Below are 22,189 nucleotides of genomic sequence, written 5' to 3'. Positions count from 1 at the left end.
GGATAGGTTGGATGAGAAGGAAGGAAAAGATGGATGGGAAGGAATAAAGGATAGGTTGGAAGGAATAAAAGGAAGAATAGGTTAGATGGGAGGAAAGGATGGGAAGGAAGGAAAGGATGGGAGGAAGGTAGGATGATAGGGAGGAAGGAGGGAAGGAAAAGGATAGATGGGAAGAAAGATACACAGATAGATGGAAGTATCTCTGAATGCAGCGTTATTTGTCCAGAGCCTTCTGATGTCCAATCTAATCTAATCTCATCTGCTAATTAAACAATTTGTCACGCCAGCGCACAGTGAAATGTAGGACGACTTTCATCATGTAGGAACCAGAATGAGATGACACGCTTGTTAATTCAGCCAAATCTGCAGCCTCTACACTTGTAAACAATGACATACAGAAGATGACTGGAGGTAATGGGACGAGGGACGCCAGGCGCTGGGCTGCGTGTCTCACAAGATATGTCCTGCGGCCTGCTCACACGCTAGCACCAGAAGAGCCGCCCTCGTGTTATCGCCAGTACAGCAGGGAATGCTGAGGAGGCCTGACAGGAGGGCTCTTCAGGGATCTACAGAGTGTGAGGAGAAATACAACCTGCTCTCAGGAAACTTTTGTTCAGTACAAAGCTTTTTCTTTTTTTTCAGCAAAATAAAAAAATACGTTATGAGCCTTCTTAAAGAGATACTTAAGCAAGGAATAAAAAAAATCAGTTTGACTTTCCTGGGGCTTCTACCAGCCCCCTCCAGCCGTCCCGTGCAGTTATTCACGGAGGCTCCAGTCCCCCCCCCTGCCAGCTAGTTTCGTTTTGACAGGCCCGACAGGCCTGGCCACGTGTATTTTTCTTCGCATTCCCATCCGCAATAGCATCATGCGCCTGTGCAGGGCGCTATTGAGGACGGGAACATGAAGAAGGATACGCATGGCCAAGCCTGCGCAGAAAGCCCGCCGACTCCATTAGCAAAAAACAAAACTAGCTGGCGGCAGGGGACTGGAGGCTCTGTGAGTGACTGCGAGGGCACGGGATGGCTGCAGGGGACTGGTAGAAGCCCCAGGCAAGTAAAACAGATTTTTTATTCCAGGCTTAACCTCCTTGCCGGTCTAAGAAAGTTTTTGCATTTTTTTTTTTTATCATGTAGCTAGCCTAGCGCTAGCTACATGATGCCCCCCTCCCTGCGGCGTCCCTCCAACCCCTCCGATCATCGCCAGCGCACTCGACCATAAGGAAATCCCGTTCTGAACGGGATTTCCTTTAGCGCTTCCCCCGTCGCCCTTAGCTACGATCGCGATGACGTCACCGACGTCAGCGGGAGTCCCGATCCACCCCTCAGTGCTGCCTGGCACTTATTGGCCAGGCTGTGCACGGGGTCTCGGCGGGGGGGGGGGCACTAACGCGGCGGGTAGCGGCGAATCGGCGGCGATCGCAGGTGACACGCAGCAAGCAAAGTGGTTGCTGCGTGATTTTTTAAAAAAAATGTAAATCGGCCCAGCAGGGCCAGAGCAATCCTCCGCGGCGGGTTACCCCGAGCTGAGCTCGGGATCACCGGCAAGGAGGTTAAGTGTCCCTTTAAATCCTTAATCCAAGCGGAGAGCTAAAAAAAATAATAAGAATGGGTACCTGAAATGAAATAAAGATTTCAATCTAAACATAGCAGAAGTGAATAAAATTAGATACTGCGTATGCAGAAAAAAAAGGCGCCAGGAAATTTGGACACCGGGCAATAGCTGCTAGTAGAAGATCAGTAACATTTACCAATATTCTACTATTTACAGTGGTAATGCACGTTAGTGAAATACCCGTACATATTACCAATATTTTACTACAGCTAAACCTAACCCTATTCTCACCCGACTTTCTTCTGATTTAGCCGTTTTTATTTTTTTCTCTAACAAGTCATCTGAAAACAGCAAACGCATGGTTTAAAGGAATGATCACATGAAAACCGCGCCAACATGCATTGACTAACACTTAAAGCAGAACTGTAAATCCGCTGAAAACAAGCTGTTTCACCTACCTGGGGCTTCCCCAAGTCTCCAGCAGCCGTCCTGTCCCGCACTGGTCCTGCGCGATCCTCCGTTCTCTAAGTTTTGTTACCGCCGACTTGTAAAGTCACCGACAACTGCGCTCCCCGGGCTAGGCGAAGCTTTCTTTTATTATTAGCGCAGGATGCTATTTTGCTATTAGCGCAGGACGCTATTGTGGGCTGGAACGCGAAGAAAGCTTCACGTAGCCCCAGGCTAACAAAACGTAGCCACGGTGGGAGAATGGAGGATTGTGCAGGACCGGCGCGGGACAGCTGCTGGGGGCTTGTGGAAGCCCCAGGTAGGTGACACAGTTTGTTTTCAGCAGATTTACAGCTCCGCTTTAAATGTAAATAGAAGAAATTGATATAGCATAGCAGCGAGTTAGTGATCAGAAGAAGAAAAGAAGTCAAAAACTACCCCCATATTGCTGTGGAATATTCCACTTAGCTCACCTTTAGGGGTGTTTCACACAGAAAATTGCAAAATGCTATTGGAAACAGTGCAATTTCATCAGGATTTTCATAATTAGAGATGTCGTGAACCTCCGATTTTCGGTTCGCGAACTTCCACGGAAGGTTCGGTTCGCGTAAAAGTTCGCGAACCGCAATAGACTTCAATGGGGAGGCGAACTTTGAAAAATAGAAAAAATTATGCTGGCCAGAAAAGTGATGGAAAAGATGTTTCAAGGGGTCTAACACCTGGAGGGGGGCATGGATGAGTGGGATAGACACCAAAAGCCCCAGGGAAAAATCTGGATTTGACACAAAGCAGCGTTTTAAGGGCAGAAATCACATTGAATGCTAAATTGCAGGCCTAAAGTGCTTTCAAACATCTTGCATGTGTATACATCAATCAGGTAGTGTAATTAGAGTTCTGCTTCACACTGACACACCAAACTTACTGTGTAACGCACCGCAAACAGCTGTTTGCGTAGTGACGGCCGTGCTGGACTGGTGCGCACCATGGCCAGAGTGCAGGCCGTGGCAGTTTTCCAGCCCATACGGTCGCCGGGCTGTGGTAGCTCAATGATAGAACAAGTGACTGTCCAGCTGATCGAATTTGGTCTGTCCACAATGAAGCAATGACTTTATTATCGTCTTGTATGTAGGTAGGCATAGGTAGGAGTCCCAGTATAGGTAGGTAGGCATAGGTAGGTGCCTCAGTAGTTAGCTAGGCATAGGTAGGAGACCCAGTATAGGTAGGTAGGCATAGGTAGGTCCCCTAGTATAGGTAGGTAGGTATCCCCGTATAGGTAAGTAGGTGCCCCAGTAGTTAGGTAGGTGTCCAAGTATAGAGCTGAGGGGTGCTATTTTAGTCTGTCTAGCAGGCACACGAGTGAGTGTCATGGCCAGCGACCCTGCCTTATATAAGGGGCGGTGGGGCTCCAGGGCTTAGTGTAGCCTGAATGGCTACAATGTGCCTGCTGACTGTGATGCAGAGGGTCAAAGTTGACCCTCATAGTGCATTATGGGGCGAATCGAACTTCCGCAAAAGTTCACCTGGTGCAGGTGAACGCGAACCCCCAAAGTTCGCCTGGAACCGTTCGCCGGCGAACCGTTCGCTACATCTCTATTCATAATGCAATTTTCTGAGTTATGCAATTTTGATTGGATTTTTGGAACACAAACAATAATTGTAGCAGGTCTGACATTTGGGATCTGGCAGAATCGGATCACAATAGCGTAAAAGGGTTTCTGCGTTTCCCATTTTTTTGCAGATGTCCCTGTGTTTTGCAATTCACAAATGATCAGAAACAGATGGCAAAATGCAGCAAATAGCGCAAAGTGTAAAATAGCTCATTGGACATCCATGTTGGGTCATTTGTACAAAGGATGTCTTTACTTTTTGTATGTAATTTCTGACACTGGCATTGGCACCACCATCTGTCTAAAGTTTAGGTTTACACAGCATATCTAGCTGTAAACAGCTTCAAAAGTTTATGATTATACAGTCCGGATGATGTCAGTACGGCTCTGAGAGACGCTCGCGCATGTACAGTAGGGATCTTGCGCCAGAGGGGACCCTGGGCCACCATCAGTGAGCAGAGTTGCAGTGAGGGCGCAGGACGACTAGCAGGGGCTGGAGGAAGCCCCAAGTAAGTGGATTTTTATTTTATTTTCCTTGTGCTTGGAAGTGTTCTTTAAGTTAGTGCTGCTGTAAATGGTTGTTAAAATATTTGATAGAATTCAGTTACAAGATGTCTGGTGTAGTGCAGTCATGGGTTGAATAGATTTTTGTACTAACCTGAATATAACTTACCTGGGGCTTCTACCAGCCCCCGGTAGCTGCCCCATGCACACGCTGTCACTTAGTGAGTCCCCTGCAGCGACCCTCTTCCAACCAGCCAAATAGCTAGTCGACAGCCACTGCCTATGCGCAGTAGAGATCTAGAGATTTTTTTTATTACTGAGCATTCTCAGAGTGCTACCGTCTACAGGAGCGCAATCAGAAAGTGCGCGGACCGTGGTTACGCACCCAAGTGACAGAGGGTTGCTGCGGGGAACCGAAGGATCGCTTTGTGACGCACAGGGCAGCTGCAGGGGGGCTGGTAGAAGCCCCAGGTAAGTTAAGTGTTTTTATTTTCAGTTTAGGTTCACTTTAAACAAGGCAAATGTATCAAAAAAATGTTTTATTTGGCTGGATAGTGTCCTGGTTAAAGAGAAACTGAAGCGAAAAAAAAATATTATATGATTTGTATGTGTATCACAGCTAAGAAATAAAACATTAGGAGCAGAGACATAAGTCTAATATTGTTTCCAGTACAGGAAGGGTTAAGACACCCCAGTCATGTATGCAAAAGAGCCATTGAGCTCCACGACTTTCAAAGTCGCAGAGAGCTCTGTCTTCTGAAGCTTGTTATCTCAACTGTTAGTCATTGTATTTTCTTTTTCTCTGCAGAGGACAGTTTAAAAGTTCATTGGCCTGCTCTGTAAAATCATTTAGAATGTTGAGTAGTGTGTAAACTGCAAATATTAGAGAATTATGAAATGTTCTAAAATACACTATATAACTAAAAATAAAAATATGAGAATATTTTCTTTGCTACTTATCCATACTACACAACCAATTCATTATATTTTTTTTTCCGCTTCAGTATCTCTCTCAGGGTTAAACAGCCTTTGACATGGGAGACCAAGGTTAGAATCCTGGCTAGGGTCAGTACCTATTCAGTAAGAAGTCTTTGGGCAAGACTTCCAAGCATTGCAGGGTGGCTTTTTGAACATGCCCTTAGTGGCTGCAGCTCTTGAGCGTTTTGAGTCCGATAGGGGAAATGTTCGATTATTAAAGCAGACCCAAACCAAACATTTTATTAACTCAAAATATTTAGTTGCACCACTCTGACACATACAAAGATAAATAAACACTCCTTCAAGCCTATGAGCATTGCAGTGCATGCTTTTTACCCTTCTCTTTCCATAACTAGGGTTATACAGGTGGCAGCCATTACTTTTGAGCTTAGTAGGAGGTTTTAGATCATGGGTGTGTTTGTCATCAGCTACCCTCCCTCACAGGGGCGTCGTCTATGTGAAATCTCACACAAGCTGAGATCACCTCCCCTGTGACATCATCAGTAGCAGTCTGTGTTTTGTTTTTTTATCTCCTCCACTAGCCTGACGGATTCTGTCCTGGCAATATGAAAGGAAGGGAGGGGTTCCTCAAATAAGTGTAAAATATTTTATATTTGTCATCATGCAGCTGAAAAAAGGCTGCTATTTATTATTATAAGTCAGAAAATGGATTTTATTTCTGAAATCTTGTATTTTTAGTTTGGGTCCACTTTAAATGTATCAGAATTACTACAGCTTTCCTGAGTATAAAATACCGGTAACCCCATAAATCCTCTATGGAGAAGAAGACTACTCACTCAGATAACGTCTTTTAATTAAATACATACAGTAAAATTATAAAAATGAATGAGAGGAAAAAAAAAATCACGGCAGCATTGCAGACAGTATGAAACCACAGAATGAACATCAATGTAATGTCTGATCAGAGATGGTCACTGAGAAGCCACCATTTCCAGCTTACATGCAAATTTTATGCAAATATCCATGGAGCTGAAAAGTGGGCCAATCCTGTGCACCTTCTATTGATTTGGAATCGCCCACTCCAACTGCATACAAGTCAGAATGACTAGAGTCTCATTAGCCATCTGTCCTTATGGCTAGAAGTGTACACACGATAACGCCGTCAGGAGGTCAGTGGTTACAGCTCAGTTCCTTAAAGTACCCCTGAACTGAGTGTTTTTTTCCTTCTTTTAATAATGGTTTATCTGAGGTGCTCTGACATGTCACAGCACCATCCTCACCCTCCAGCACTCCCATTGCCCCCACTCTGCCTTTATTTTTGAAAGAGCAGAACGTTGATTATGTGCAGGGAGGAAGTGGTAATCCCCCCCTTCTCTCCGCCCATCCCTAAGAATGCCCCCTTTACTCAGAAGTGCCTCAAGATGTAATGTGCCGAGGAGGAATGCCGACTGGATAAAACATACAACAATTGGCTTACCTCTAATAAAGGGGATAGCACAAATAAAAAGGATACATTTTTAATAACTAGACACTTGAATGATCATTATCATCCAAACGTCTGGTTTCTATTAAAAAATATAATTTTATTTGGGTTACCCCCTTCTTATTGAAGGTAAGAACATTTTTTTATATTTTATTCAGTCGACATTACATCTTGGGGGCGCCTCCTCCCTCCCAGTGATACCTGATACCAGCCCCCTCAACCGGGGTGTTGGCCGTGTATGTTGGTTCCTTGGAACCTTTACACCCTGTTCCTGGAGTATGACCCACATTGCAAAAGAACCGAAGTGAGGACGGGCCTTCCTCACCAGTCGTTACACTCTGGTTGTCTTGCAACCTACCCTTGTGAGTATTCTGCACTTAGTTGTTGAGTGTCTCATATTCTCAACACACTACCCCATCATTTGTTGGTCTCCTTTGGAAGTTCCTGGGACTCCATTGGTACCACACCCTCTGCCCCCCTTCACTCACCGTTCCAATATACTGTGTCTCGGGAGATCTGCGATGCGTGTGCGCTGTTTGGGACAATTGTAAAATATTTTTGCAGCATAGTTCCTTCCCATTGGGGGGAGAGAGGAGCAACAATGGAGGGAGAGGGATGGTGCTGTGACGGTAGATAAACCATTATTAAGAGAAGGTAGAAAAAAAAAACCCTCTTGGCTTGGTACAAGTGTACTTTAACATATCAGACATCACATACCGTAACATTACATAAATATAACACTGTTGATCAAACACAAACATTACAAGAAGTGCAGGTTAAAAGGGCCACTCCACTTACCACCAATATTTCTGTTTTTTGGATTCGCATTTGCTGGCTTCTTAAAGAGTAACTTCATTTACAATGCTTGGTCCTGGGCCCCTCACCTCCTCCATCGCGCTACAATGGCCAAGAGAGTTTTGCACATGTGCAGTACGTAAAAATTGCTACTGTATATGCGCAAAATGTTCCTGGCCACAGATGTGAAACCCAGTAGGCGTGTGGCCAGGCAGCGCATGCGGCTATAGGAGGCGGACAGCAGCTATACGGAGAAATGAAGAATGACAGCCAGGGACCAGGAAGACTTCAGGTGACTGGAAGAAGCCCCAGAAATAGTGGCCAATTTTTCTTCTTCATGACTGGACTGGGAATGGTGAATGAAATTCTGAAAATCCAGCTGCTGCACTGATTGGTTCATTTCCAAGCTTCATTTGCATAAAATTAGAATAAAGTTTGCATCAACTTGGAATAATTAGCTTCTCACTGACCATCCCTGAAAAGGACAATGTGATATCACCGGGCTTGGTAAGTGCCAGAACAGCTCAGTAACCTGGGACTCGTGGTAAGGTTACAGCTGAAATTCGAAAAATTAGAATATTATGCAAAAGTCTATTTATTTCATTAATTCAACTTGAAAGATGAAACTAATATATGAAAGAGACTCTCTGATGATTATGGCGTACAGCTTACCTCCCCGGGACCTATCTGTCGTCCCAGGGACCCATCACTATGCTGAGACGTCTGTCACATGACGACAGTGCAATCTCAGCATAGAGGTGCAGCGCCTCCCGCTGGACAAGAAGAAGACTTGCAGGATGTGGCTGAATCCTGGGAAGGTGAGTAATGCTCTGCATAGGGAGGGGGGGCATCTTGGGGCACCTATAACAAACAGGGGTAAATGACACTCTCTGAATACCTGCACTGGGGGTTGGGGGAGGGGGGTGCACTGCCTGGTTGTCTATAAAATGGGGAAGCACTTTCTCTGCATACCTATACTCTGGAACCCCTCTGGCTATCTATACTGGGGGAAGGGGTGGGTCAGTTTCTGGCTACCCTTAACGGGGGTCACTCCCTGGCTGCCTAAACCCGCAGAGTGGGCTCTCTGGCTGCCTATACTTAGCTGTATGATTCTGTCCAGAGTGTATTGTACTGCTTTTAGAATCTAAATGTGTAAAGAATAATACCACTAAGGAGGTTAATCGATTCCTCAAAAAACCAGCAACAGGCATAACCAACCAGAAAACACAAAATACTGAAATATCAGTATAAGGTGGAGTTGCCCTTTAATGCAAACATTTGGTCCTTCGCTATATTTCACGGTTTAAACCAGCCATGGGCAACTTACACTGGCTGCCTATGAGGTTTGATTGATTAATTACTGTGCAATCTTACCAACAACTGTGCAGTGAGAGGATCATGCAGCCTTCCCACCAGCTGTGCAGTGCAGGGATCAGTCTGACAATATACAGTGTTACCAGGTGGTGGCAGGATGGTACAGTGATTGATCAGTCTGATGACTGCATGTGGCCAGCGCTACATTCCAGTGACTGCGGAGGAGCTACAGGTCTGGCACCTCCTGCCACTTTCTAGCTCCTCCCCAACCCTGGAAGGCTAGATGGCCACGCCCAGGGCATATTACCCATACTCCCCTGCAGTATCCGGGCTCTCAGAACCCTGCAGTAGGGGGGTGGTACTCTCAAGCCACGTGGAAGAGTTTCTTCTCCGATATTCTCTCCGGCTCCCTCCTGTGCAGAAACAGCTCAGCAGAGTTGCGAAGAGAGAAGCAGCAAAGGCACAGATGGCAAAGTAGAAACTGTCTCCCAACATAACAAAGTTGGCCGGTGACTTGATGTCCTGCAGGCTGACTTCATCGCAGAGTAACACGTAGAGGTAGGAGCACAGTGCCACGGAAGCAGCCGCTGACAGAACTGAAAAACAAAGAAACGGCGGTGATACTTACGGGGAATGTGTATCAAAGCAACACAACTCATCATTACCATTAAATAACTTGCACAGTACAGAAGGAAGACAGAGAAATGCACCCTGTATGTATTTAGAGAGTTTAGCCTGATTCCCCCTCATCTGTAACTAATTACAACTATTATTTGATCTCTTCAGCTGTTTCAGCTCCTGCCACAGCAGAGCAGCTAATTTGTAAACACAGGATGTTAACCTTCTATGAAAGCAGGAAGTAGAAAAACTGCTGATTTGTTGCAGGATTTGTATCAGCCGTAACAAAGAAATGTTTTTCTGTAAAGGTTGTAATGCTGTTGTTTATCTTTTAGAGCAGAGAGGAAGTTCTGAGTTCAGGTTCTCTTGAAAGTGGGAGGAAGCTCCATATTAACTGAAAAAAAAAGTCCAATTAGAAATGACATGGCTTACCTATTCTGTTGTGTTTAGTATTGACGGTCAGAAATGTGATATGAAAAAAGAAAATATTTCTTCTGGTTCGGATCCAGAATTAACACACAGCCCATCTCACTCATCAACCTGGGACTACTTGTAAATGTTAATTTTGTTATTTTCACCATAGTATCCCTTTGATTAGCAACAAGCCATTATGATTACCTGTCGCTGAATTTTATCAACATGGAGATGAAAAATAAATAGCACATTAGTGCCATCTGGTGGCTGTTTAGTATAAAACAATGGCAGCTACCATGCTATGATGTGTAGTAAAGTTGGTCAACAAGATTTCAATAATTCCGGCTTACATCCAAATTTAGTGCAAATTGTATTGATTGGGGTAACAAAATACACGTCCTGTCAATTCTGGACAAATTACAGAATGCATACAATCTGCATATAAGTCAGAATTACTAGCATCTCATATCTTTAAGGCTACACTTGTTAGCACAGCTTTCACTTCCTGGGGCAAGGGAATGTTTTATAGATAACACATAATAAAAGCCTCAGAGGGTGTAAGCACTGGTCGCCAGGCAGGGGGCTAGCAGCTGGTGTAGATGTCCGATGGAGGAAACATTATGTCAGCAGAAGCATTGTTGGAGGACTAGATGACCCCCTTGGTTTACAAAGTACACATACTTTACATGAAATTTCCAACATGGACTGATAGCCACCAATACATAATACAGTACACAAAAATCAACTTGGTTCCAAAATGCAGTTCAGACAGGACCACCACTATCCCACAAGGCTGTCAAAGTTAACCTAAAGTGAAATACATTTTTTCCTTTTTACAAACTAAAAGTTGCCCCATTTACATAGGTAGGTGTACCAGAGGCGTAGCTAGGGCTTTCAGCGCCCGGGGACAAAGACTATCAATGCGCCCCCTAAGGTGAAGGCTGCGCCACATAATAAACGTGGACGTGGTTATGGGTGGAGCCAAATGTACATGGAGGTTAGCAGGCTCACGCTCACCCACCCTCCCTCAGTATGTACCTTCCAGCATGTTCCAAGACAAATTCAGCAATCATGAGCAAATATGAGGCCCCCAACATGACCAACTCAGCAATCATGAGGCCCCCAACAAGACAAATTTAGCAATCATTAGGCCCCCAACAAGACAAATTCAGCAATCATGAGGCCCCCAACAAGGCAAATTCAGCGATCTTGAGGCCCCCAACAAATCATGAGGCCCCCAACAAGACAAATTCAGTAACCATGAGGCCCCCAACAAGACAAATTCAGCAGTCATGAGGCACATAAATAGACAGCATTTCACATAAATAGGCAGAATGCCCCCTTAATATGGTAGACACCTCTCACCTGGCAGCAGTTCCCCAAAATACACTCAATCTGACAGCAGTGGTTCCCCAAAAATAGGTAGACCCAGGTCTATAGGTGTCCCCAGAATAGGTGGCCAGCAGTGTAGATGTCCCCAGAATAGGTGGCCAGCGGTATAGATGTCCCCAGAACAGGTAGCCAGTGGTAGAGATGTCCACAGAACAGGTAGCCAGGGGTATATGTGCCCAGTATATGTAGCCAGGGCTATATGTCCCCAGTATATGTAGCCAGAGGTATATGTGCCCAGTATATGTAGCCAGAGGTATATGTGCCCAGTATATGTAGCCAGGGGTATATGTGCCCAGTATATGTAGTCAGGGGTATATGTGCCCAGTATATGTAGGCAGGGGTATATGTGCCCAGTATATGTAGGCAGGGGTATATATGCCCAGTATATGTAGGCAGGTGTATATGTTCTCTCAGTATATGTAGTCAGGGGTATATGTCCCCAGTATATGTAGTCAGGGGTATATGCCCCCAGTATATGTAGTCAGGGGTATATGTCCCCAGTATATATAGTCAGGGGTATATGTGCTCAGTATATGTAGCCAGGTGTATATGTGCCCAGTATATGTAGTGGGGAGTATATGTCCCCAGTATATGTAGTCAGGGGTATATGTGCCCAGTATATGTAGCCAGGGGTATATGTGCCCAGTATATAAAGCCGGGTGTATAATATGTGCCCAGTATATATAGTCAGGGGTATATGTGCCCAGTATATGTAGCCAGGGGTATATATGCCCAGTATATGTAGCCAGGGGTATATATGCCCAGTATATGTAGCCAGGGGTATAATATGCGCCCAGTATATGTAGCCAGGGGTATAATATGTGCCCAGTATATATAGTCAGGGATATATGTGCCCAGTATATGTAGCCAGGTGTATATGTGCCCAGTATATGTAGCCAGGTGTATATGTGCCCAGTATATGTAGCCAGGGGTATATGTGCCCAATATATGTAGTCAGGGTTATATGTCCCCAGAGTAGGTAGCCAGGTCCCCCCCCAGCAGGAGGGGAGCAGCGCAGAGAAGAGGGAGAGCTGTGTAGACGGTGGAGAAGGGGGCCATCTCCCCCCCCTTCCCTCACCTTAGGGTGCTCTCCCTCCCTCGCTGTCCCCTCCATTAATGTCCGGGTGACTGGCAGCGGCGGGCGGAACTTACCTCCGTTTCGTCGCAGCGCCGGATGGATTTGCCGCTACTCGGTCTGGTCCAGTCCAGAGCAGCGGCTGCGGCACCCGAACTTCCGGCACCGGAGCGAGACGGAGGTAAGTTCCGCCCGCCGCTGCCAGCCACCCGGACAATAATGGAGGGGACAGCGAGGGAGGGAGAGCACCCTAAGGTGAGGGAAGGGGGGGGGAGATAGCCCCCTTCTCCACCGTCCGCACAGCTCTCCCTCTTCTCTGCACTGCTCCCCTCCCCAAAAGAAACAAAAAAAAAACCCAGCTCAGCTGGGCGCCCTTAGGGGCCCGGCGCCCGGGGGCACTTGTCCTACCCCGACCCCCCCTAGCTACGCCCCTGAGGTGTACTTGCTCTTTGCTCACCACATTTACTGTCCCTTTGTTCTAATATAGTGCAGCAATCCTATTAAGTTCCAGGCACACCTGACTCCGCAGTAGCTGTCCATCCTGTCCACACACTGACAAAAAAAAATTCTTCCCATCTTAGGGTACGTTTCCACTCGAGCGAATCTGCATGCGTTTCCTGCATGCAGATTCGCTCAACCAATACAAGTGGATGGCGCCGTTTCCACTTGTCAGGAATTCTGTGCGGCTCGCTATGCAGAAAAAATCTGCACAGCAGAGCCGTCAGAATTCGCACGCCGCACACCCGCACGCGAATCGTCGGTAATGTAACTAAATAGGAAAACCGCAAGCTCTTTAGTCTTGCGGTTTTCCCTGCGTTTCCGCGTGCGATTTCGTCTAAAAACCCATGTCAATGCTCGCCAGCATTGACATGGTTAAAATCATGTCGTTAAAACCGCGGGCGATTCCGCGTAAAAAAATTCGCATGGAAACGTCAACGAATCCGCAACCGCATGCGGATTCGTTGACACGGTTTCCGCGAGCAAATCGCGCCGCTCAAGTGGAAACGTACCCTTACTGTTGGCTAGTGAAGGGAAGACATGCAGATATTTATGACACTATAATGGTGGAGATGGCGGAAAGATGGCTTAAAGGGAACCAGAGATGAACGTTGATAAAAAAAAAAAAAATATTAGAACAAGCTTTTATACATACCTGGGGCTTCTTCCAGCCCCATAAGCCTGGATCGCTCCCACGCCGCCATCCTCCGTTTCCTGTATCGGCGGTACCGGGTCCCGTCACTTCCGGCGGACGCAGCCAATTGTCCGCATCACAGGGGCTCCCTCCATACCCTTACGCATGAGGCTGCGCAGTAGGCAGCCTCATGCGTACGTATATGGAGGGAGCACCGTGTGATGCAGACATTTGGCCGCGTCTGCCGGCCGACTGGCGTCAATGACGGGACCCGGTACCGGCGGATCCAGGCAGCAGAGGACGACAGCGTGGGAGTGATCCGTGCGTATGGGGCTGGAGGAAGCCCCAGGTATGTATAAAAGCTTCCCCCCAATGTCTCTGGTTCCCTTTAACTTTCCTGGCGGTATGGACGAGCTCAGCTCGTCCATTGCCGCCGAGGCTGATATCTCTGGCCCTGCTGGGCCGATTTACTTCAAATAAAGTGCGCCACACGCAGCTAGCACTTTGCTAGCTGCGCGTGGTCTTCGATCGCCGCCGCTCGGCGGCGATCGCCCGCACGCAGCGGCGGAAGAGGCGCCCTCCCCCCCAGAGCCCTGCGCTGCCTGGACCAAACACTTTCGGGCAGCACAAAGGGCTGGATCGGAGGTGTCTGACATCAGGACGTCGGCTGACATCCATGATGTCATCCCGATCATAGCCTTGGCGACGGGGTAAGTCTAACAAGAAATCCCGCTCTCCGCAGGATTTCTTGTTACTTGTGATCACTGAAAGCAATCAGAAGTGCGCACCATGTGCGCCCTCTAGTGGGCTTTTATGCTGCCAACTTTCAGTTGACAGCATGAAAAAAAAAAAAGACATGAAAAAAAAAACCTGCCGCCGCCGCCACCCTGGCAATTTAAATAGAACGCCAGGGTGGTTAAGAACCCAGGACAAGCGGAGGGTGACTGCTGACACTCTGGTTTGTCCAGAGCTTGATGTACAATTATGTTAGGATTAGTACATGTTTTAAAATTGTCTTTACTCAGGTAAACTTTAAATCATGCCTATGAGGTCCACAGGTGTTTAATTTAGATATTTACCCAGTGTTCTCCTGAGACATTTTTTCCAGCCAGGTGGCATGAAAATTAGCCAGGTGGGGTGAGGAGAGAGATTGCAGGGCCGGTGCTTCTCTGCACAACTCTGCTTACAGAATAAGAGGAGGCGAGCCGATGACAGCCGGGTGATCACCAATACTAGCCGGGTGGAGCAACTGGCTAAAAGGCCCTAGGGAGAACTCTGCTTACCTGGGCAGAGGGAAGCCTCTGGACCCCCCCAGAGGATTCTTATGTCCTCCTCCCAACCATTGATCCAGCGCTCGGACCCTCAGAAATTCATGGCTGTGCTCCTATACATTAACCTCTTGACGACCAGCTAACGCCGATCGGCGTAAACTGGTCGTCTGCGGGTTACCATGGAAACCTTTCCATGTCAGTTCACGGAGGGTGTCTCCGTGAACAGCCGGAGAGCCGCCGATCGCGGCTCGCCTGCAAAATGTAAACATGCGGGGAAGAAATCCCCGCTGTTTACATCATACGGCGCTGCTGCGCAGCAGCGCCGTAGGGCAGATCGGCGATCGCTGGCATCTGATAGGCGGAAGCCTATCCTTCAATGCGCAGGACGGAACTCCATCCTGCGCATTACGGAGTGAGGGAGGGAAGGAGGCAGAGGGCGGAAATGGCTGCGGAGGGGGGCTTTGAGGAGCCCCCCCCCGCAAAACGCAGATGGCCGGCGGAGATCAGACCCCCCCCGGCAGGACGTCCCTCTAGTGGGGAAAAAAAAGGGGGGGGGGGGAAGTCTGATCGCCCTGGCATAATACTGATCTGTGCTGCGGGCTGGAGAGCCCACGCAGCACAGATCAGGCAAATCACCCCTGGTCGGCAAGTGGTTAACAAGTGCGGATAAACTGTACAAGACGGCTATCGCCTATGCAGTAGCAAGGAGTCCACACTTGGGCTTGGAGGCAAAAGTCAAGCCAGTTTGGCTCTGTGCTATTAACGGGCTTTGGAGGGGGGGTCCAAAAGCTGGAATGGCAAGGTGGAAGCCTCTGGATGATCTACCTGGGTAACTACCCATTTGTAGCACTTTTCCCCCTTCAGGTACACTAGAAACGTCTAAATAGGCATCTGAACTCCATTTTGGAATTAAATGTTGTTGAATACTAGAACATAATTCTCAAAAGCCAAATATTATGTGCTACCCATTTATAGTGCCTGCTAGTTACACATAACCAATTTAGTTTTTTTTTGATTTTGCGAGATTAAAACCCAAGCCAAGTTACCTGGAATAAAGTGCAGCACTGTAGAAATTTTGATTCCCATCATCGTTCTGCAGCGCATCTCCACAAAGTCAAACATGAAAGCAAATGACCCAATGAGGATGTTGATGTAGCAGCAAAACATTATGAGGGCCAGAATGTACAATCCAGGCTTGTGTAGCAGCTGATGGGTACCTTTCCAAAAGAATACACAACTAGTCAGTCAGGAATTACTATTACAATTTTTCAAAACAGATCATTTAGAAGATAAAAATGTACTTTATACTGTTAAGTCCACAAATATTTGAACTATGGCACAACGACTCCATCACAATGTATCTAAATCTGAGCTGTCATAGCACTAATAAAGTGTAGATTTTATACTTGGGGCTTGATTCACAAAGCCATGCAAACTGTTTAGCAGGGGTGTGCTAAACAGTTTGCACGTGAAGTGCCGTTCGCGGACTTTTGCGCGCGCAAAGTGCCCCGATTCGCACGATCGCAGCCTTTTGCGCGCGCAAAAGTCCGCGAACGGCACTTCACGTGCAAACTGTTTAGCACACCCGTGCTAAACAGTTTGAACGGCTTTGTGAATCAAGCTCTTGAAGTCAATTATTATTATTTAGTATTTAGATAGTGCTGACACCTTCCGCAGCGCTGTACAGAGTATATTGTCTTGTCACTAACTGTCCCTCAGAGAGGCTCACAATCTTATACCTACCATAGTCATATGTCTATGTATGCATTGTGTAATGTATGTATCATAGTCTAAGGCCAAGTCAGCGCTGCAAGGCGAGAGTGCTAGCCACTATGCCACCGTGCTGCCTGGTCAATAGGTTCAATAAAAGGGAAGATGTTCAAGAAAAATACCCTAAATAAACCAGTAAGAATTTACAATCATGTGTAGATTTTACAAAGTTCTCCACACTTCAGAGGCACAAACGTAACTAGACAAACATAAGGGTCATGTTCAATCTTTTTTGTAAATCAGTTACAGTTAAGTACCACCTGGACTGTTTAACACAGGACTGTGCTGTCAGTCTGAGTAATTTTGGGTACCTGGAGTCGGAGGTTTCATAAACTGAGGAATCAGATGACTCCACAGCCCTGAGGTAAAATAGACACACCAGTGGCCCAACACTTCTGTGAACCAGGACACAGTATACAAAATCTGAACGTATGGGTAATTTTAAAAAAGTGGACAATCAAGAAAACATTCTGAATACAAATTATGTAAATGTTCAAGAAATTAACAGAAGGTTTGAACCATGGAATTGGTTACATGTCACCTTATTTAACATGATTAACCAGTTCTTGCAAAACTGGATGCATTAAAATGCCCTGTTTGATCCCCTTAGCTGCAAACAAGATGTCTTAACCACCTGGGCGGTATGGACGAGCTCAGCTCGTCCATCACCGCCGGAGGCTGCCGCTCAGGCCCTGCTGGGCCGATTTGCGCCAAATAAAGTGCAGCACACGCAGCCGGCACTTTGCCAGCCGCGTGTGCTGCCCGATCGCCGCCGCTCTGCGGCGATTCGCCGCGAGCAGCGGCGAAAGAGGGTCCCCCCAGCCGCCTGAGCCCTGCGCAGCCGGAACAAAAAGTTCCGGCCAGCGCTAAGGGCTGGATCGGAGGCGTCTGACGTCAGGACGTCGGCTGACGTCCATGACGTCACTCCGCTCGTCGCTATGGCGACGGTGTAAGCAAAACAAGGAAGGCCGCTCATTGCGGCCTTCCTTGTTTATTCTGGGCGCCGGAGGCGATCGGAAGAACGCCTCCGGAGCGCCCTCTAGTGGGCTTTCATGCAGCCAACTTTCAGTTGGCTGCATGAAATAGTTTTTTTTTAATTTAAAAAAAACCCTCCCGCAGCCTCCCTGGCGATCTTATCAGAACGCCAGGGTGGTTAATGCATCACTTCCTGCTGTTCCTGTGTGTGCCCCGAGTCAATCAAAATGCCTGTAAGGGAAGGATCATGGCTTCAACGAGAAGCCAATGATCATTCCTGTAGGGGCTGGTGCACACCAAGAGCACTTCTGAGCGTTTTTCAAATCGCCAGAGCTTTGAAAAGCACTTGGCTAATGCAACCCTAAAGGGTGTTCTCACAGCAGCGTTGTGATTTTTTCTTTAATCGCAAATGTGCTCCATTTAGCATTTTTTTTAGAGTGATGCAGCTTGACTGAATGAGCAAAAACACTAACTCATTCAGAAATCGCTCTGAAATAAATAAAATAAATAAATAAATAATAATAAAAAAAAAAAATCACATTACATTATCACAATCGCTAAGCACTAGCAATTCCAATTTTGGTGTGCACTATCCCTATCAAACATTGCCTGTTTGCTCTGAAGTCTGTTCAGAGCATAAATTGTGTGGGGACATCTAGTGGTTAAAGAAAATATACATTACACTACATTTTACAATACATTAATTAAATAAAAATAAATTAATCCCTTCTTTCCCTCTTCCCTGCCCCCAGGAGACTCAAAACACGATCCGGATAAACAGCGAAAACGGATGCCAAATGCTTTCCTGCTTGGATTCCCGAACATCTGTTTTAACTGGTGATCCAACTATCCAGCACACCCTCAAGCCAGCGTACATATTCTTCAGTACCTCCTTTATTTATGTTATAGCAAATGTGCAGCACTGCATCTTTACCATGCTCGTCAACTCAGCATGTGCATTTCAACGTTAATTGCATATCGGGGGTGGGGGGTTCCTGGTATCCTACAGTGTATGGTGGATAGATAAGTATTGTGTTGGTTAAAGTCATTAAAGCGGACCCAAACCAAACATTTTTTTTTTTAATTAAAAATATTTCGTTGCACCACTAACACATACAAAGATAAATAAACACTCCTTCAAACCATGAGCATTTCAGTGTATGCTTTTCACCCTTCTCTTTTCATAACCAGGGTTATACTGGGGGCAGCCATTAGCAATTTCTCCATTGCCGGACACCTCCTACTCCAGTTTGCCGGAAAAATGCCGGCAATTTGAAAGGAAGGGAGGGGCTCCTCCAATAAATGTAAAATATTGTATATTTGTCATCATGCAGCTGAAAAAAAGCTGCCATTTATTATTATAATTTAGAAAATAGTTTTTATTTCTGAAATCTTGTATTTTTAATTTGGGTCCACTTTAATCTAACATACATGTGGGCGGTTTAGTCAATATATGCTACTTTGTTTGAACACGTTTGTGGGGAAAGATATTGTGACCTAACATCTTTTGCAACTTTGTCACACAACGCATTCGCGCTCTACGGTCTGTGCATAACTGTGCATTTGCGACTTCATTCAGTAATACCGGCCAGTGTTCTCCCCAGGCTCTTTTAGCCGGGTGCTCCACCCGGTTAGTTTTGGTGACCACCCGGCTGTCATCGGCTCACCTCCTACCTATGCTATAAGCAGAGTTGCACACAGAAGCATTCTCTCATATTGCCCCACCCAGCTACTTTTTCATGCCACCCGGCTGGAAAAATTTTCTGGGGAGAACACTGCCGGCTGTAATTATTTTCAACCGCTGCCACCTAAAGGATAATTTTTGGTGGCAGTGGTTGTAAATAATTACACCTATAACAAACCTGGTGCATCTATGGTGAAGGGGCATCTTGTGGATTATGCCCCCTTTGTACCTTATGCCCCCTTGTACCTCGTGTCTCCCTGTGTCCACCTCTGTCCTCTATGCCCCTTTGTGTCCCCTGTATCCTCTATGTCCACTCTCTGCATGGGCACAGTACAGAGAGTCCCCGACATTGTGGCGGGTTGGAGGTTAGTATTGGCAGGAGTTCACAAGTCAGGAACTCCCTGCATTTGGACTATAAGACGCAGTGACTTTTTCCCCCCACTTTTGGGGGAGAAAAAGTGAGTCTTAGTCCAAAAATACAGTATAAATTATTGCAACTGGACAAAGTTGCAAAATATTTTACCACACTGACCCTTATGCCTCCTCTCACTTTCCCGGGGCACTTCTTCCCACTTCTATCAGTGGTACAGACTCTCCCAACATCACACTTCTCTCAGCTGCTAGGGGGGAAATTTTACTATTTACTATGATTGAACTAGAAAAACTCCCCCAATCCCCTCAACCATGAGGGTGCCGTTTTCCCCTCTGTCATAAGTCCAGGATTCCCCTTCCTCTCTCCCCAGCCCCAGTTTCCCCCCTGTCATTAGTCCAGGATTCCCATTCTTTTCACCTCTGTCATTAGTCCAGGACCCCCCTTCCTCTCCCACCTCTGTCATTAGTCCAGGATCCCCCTTCCTCTCTCACCTCTGTCATTAGTCCAGGATCCCCCTTCCTCTCTCACCTCTGTCATTAGTCCAGGATCCCCCTTCCTCTCTCACCTCTGTCATTAGTCCAGGATCCCCCTTCCTCTCTCACCTCTGTCATTAGTCCAGGTTCCCCCTTCCTCTCTCACCTCTGTCATTAGTCCAGGATCCCCCTTCCTCTCTCACCTCTGTCATTAGTCCAGGATCCCCCTTCCTCTCTCACCTCTGTCATTAGTCCAGGTTCCCCCTTCCTCTCTCACCTCTGTCATTAGTCCAGGTCCCCCTTCCTCTCTCCCCTGCCCCACTCTCACTTGTCATTAGTCCAGGATCCCCCTTCCCCATTACACGTTGATCAGATCCCCGCCGTACCTGTCTCGGTGAAGTTGAAGCCGTGGTGCAGGATGTAGGAAGCCCCGTACACGAGCTGTTCTCCCCCCACCCTCACCTGAAGCCAGGCCGGGTCGGACAGAGCGAGGCCGGCGAACATGACAGCGACAGCCTGCAGTAAGGCGGCCCCCTCACAGCGCTCAGCCGCGCCCCCCTCCGCCCTACCGACCGCTCTCTCCATCCCCGGCTTCCTCTGTTTACATCGCCGCCAGCAGCGTCATCTCTCCGCGCCGCGCACTACTGACGTCACAGGAAGCAGGCGAATGAGAGGCAGTGTGTCGGACCCTGGCACGTGATGGGTGGGGCTCGGCGGGTGACACGTGGGTGGAGCGAGCTGAGGCTGTGACAGTGGGTCAGGTGTCTTGACTAAAGTCAAAACATAATGAGGAGTTATCCATAGTATATAATGTGGGGTTGTCTAAATATAAAGTGAGGCTGTCTATAGTATTATAATGTGAGCCTCTCCATAGCAATAATAATGTGGGACCATCTAAAAGCAATATAGTGTGGGGCTGTCTATAAATGTGATGTGGGGCTGTCTATAGTGATATAATGGGCTTGATTCACAAAGCGCTGCTAACTGTTAGCATGCTTGCGAAAAGCCCCTTAGCACGCCTAAACATACTTTGCGGGCGCACTAAGTTTTGCGCGCTAAGTGTAGCGCTGCCCGGTGCCCCCCCAAAACGGAGCATTGGATGCGCCCTTTTGGGCGCATCAGGTGCGCCGTTTTCGTCTCACCGGGTTTCCCGTGCAGCTGACAGCGCTAAACTTAGCACACAAACTGATTTAGCTTGGTGCATGGTAACTACTTAGCACGCCAAAAGTGTTTAGGCGTGCTAACTGGGTTAGCACCGCTTTGTGAATCAGGCCCAATGTGTGCTGTCTAAATATAATGTGGGGCTGCCTGTCTATAGTAATGTGGGGCTGTCTATAGTAATATAACGTGGTGCTGTCTATAGAGGTCTAGTGTGGGGCTGTCTAAATATAATGTTGGCCTGTCTATAGCAATATAATGTGGGTCTGTCTATAGCAATATAATGTGGGCCGACCTATAGCAATATATTGTGGGGCCATCTAAAACAATATAGTGTGGGGCTGTCCACAGCAATAAAATGTGGAGCTATATAGTGATATAATGTGGGGCTATTTAAATATAATGAGGGGCGATCTATAACAATATAATATGGGGCCGTATAAAGCAATATAATGTGTAACTGTCTATAACTGTAATGTGGGACTGTCTATATATAATGTGGGGCTGTCTAAATATATTGTGGGTCTGTGTATAGCTATATAATGTGGGGCTGTCTATAGTGAGATAATGTGGGGCTGTCTATAGTGAGATAACGTGGGGCTGTCTTTAGCGACATAATAAGGGCTTGTCTATAGCGATATATTGAGGGGTTGTCTATAGTGATCTATTGAGGGGTTGTCTATAGCGATATAATGTGGGACTGTCTATACATGTGACGTGGGTCTGTGTATAGCTATATAATGTGGGGCTGTCTTAATATAAAGTGGGGCGGTCTATAGCAATATAATGTGAGGCTGTTTAAATATATTGTGGGGCTTTCTATATCAATATAATGTGGGACTGTCTATACATAATAAGTGGCTGTCTAAATATGGTTTGGGGCTGTGTATAGCGATATACAGTAATGAGGGGCTCTCTATAGCAATATAATGTGGGGCTGTCTATAGCAATATATTCAGGGGTTGTCTAGCGATATTATGAGCAGTTGTCTATAGCGATATAATGAGCAGTTGTCTATAGCCATATAATGTGGGGCTGTCTATAGCAATATACTGTGGGGCTGTCTAAATATAATGTGGGGCTGAGGCTTTTTTTTGCCAATCCCTAGCTGTAGTAGTCTTGCTTGGATGCCCTGAATGCTTGCTTTTGATTACTGTATTTTGCACATTTCTCATGTCTTGACTTAATACCATGTAAATGCAATGCGTACAAT

General features: G+C 46.7%; 1 protein-coding gene and 1 long non-coding RNA gene across 3 annotated transcripts in view; one reads left to right on the top strand and one right to left on the bottom strand.

Moving 5' to 3' along the window:
* The window catches only part of LOC137562914 (uncharacterized), a 30,039-nt gene extending 11,626 nt beyond the window's left edge, over positions 1–18,413 (top strand). For both annotated transcript variants that reach the window (XR_011030212.1, XR_011030213.1), the window contains exon 3: positions 18,041–18,413. This is a non-coding gene — a long non-coding RNA (uncharacterized lncRNA). The remainder of the gene's footprint in view (positions 1–18,040) is intronic.
* On the bottom strand, positions 5,886–20,484 carry LOC137562905 (transmembrane protein 127-like). The gene is made up of 3 exons (XM_068274719.1): positions 20,205–20,484; positions 15,590–15,760; positions 5,886–9,237 (listed from the first exon to the last, which is right to left on the bottom strand). The coding sequence occupies exons 1-3, from the start codon at positions 20,401–20,403 to the stop codon at positions 8,945–8,947; spliced, it is 663 nt and encodes a 220-aa protein (XP_068130820.1). The 5' UTR covers positions 20,404–20,484; the 3' UTR covers positions 5,886–8,944.
* Between the last annotated feature and the right edge of the window lie 1,705 nt (positions 20,485–22,189).

This window comes from Hyperolius riggenbachi, chromosome 1 (genome assembly GCF_040937935.1).
Source record: "Hyperolius riggenbachi isolate aHypRig1 chromosome 1, aHypRig1.pri, whole genome shotgun sequence".
NCBI classification, from domain to species: domain Eukaryota; kingdom Metazoa; phylum Chordata; class Amphibia; order Anura; family Hyperoliidae; genus Hyperolius; species Hyperolius riggenbachi.
This window is presented reverse-complemented; position numbering and strand designations above follow the sequence as displayed.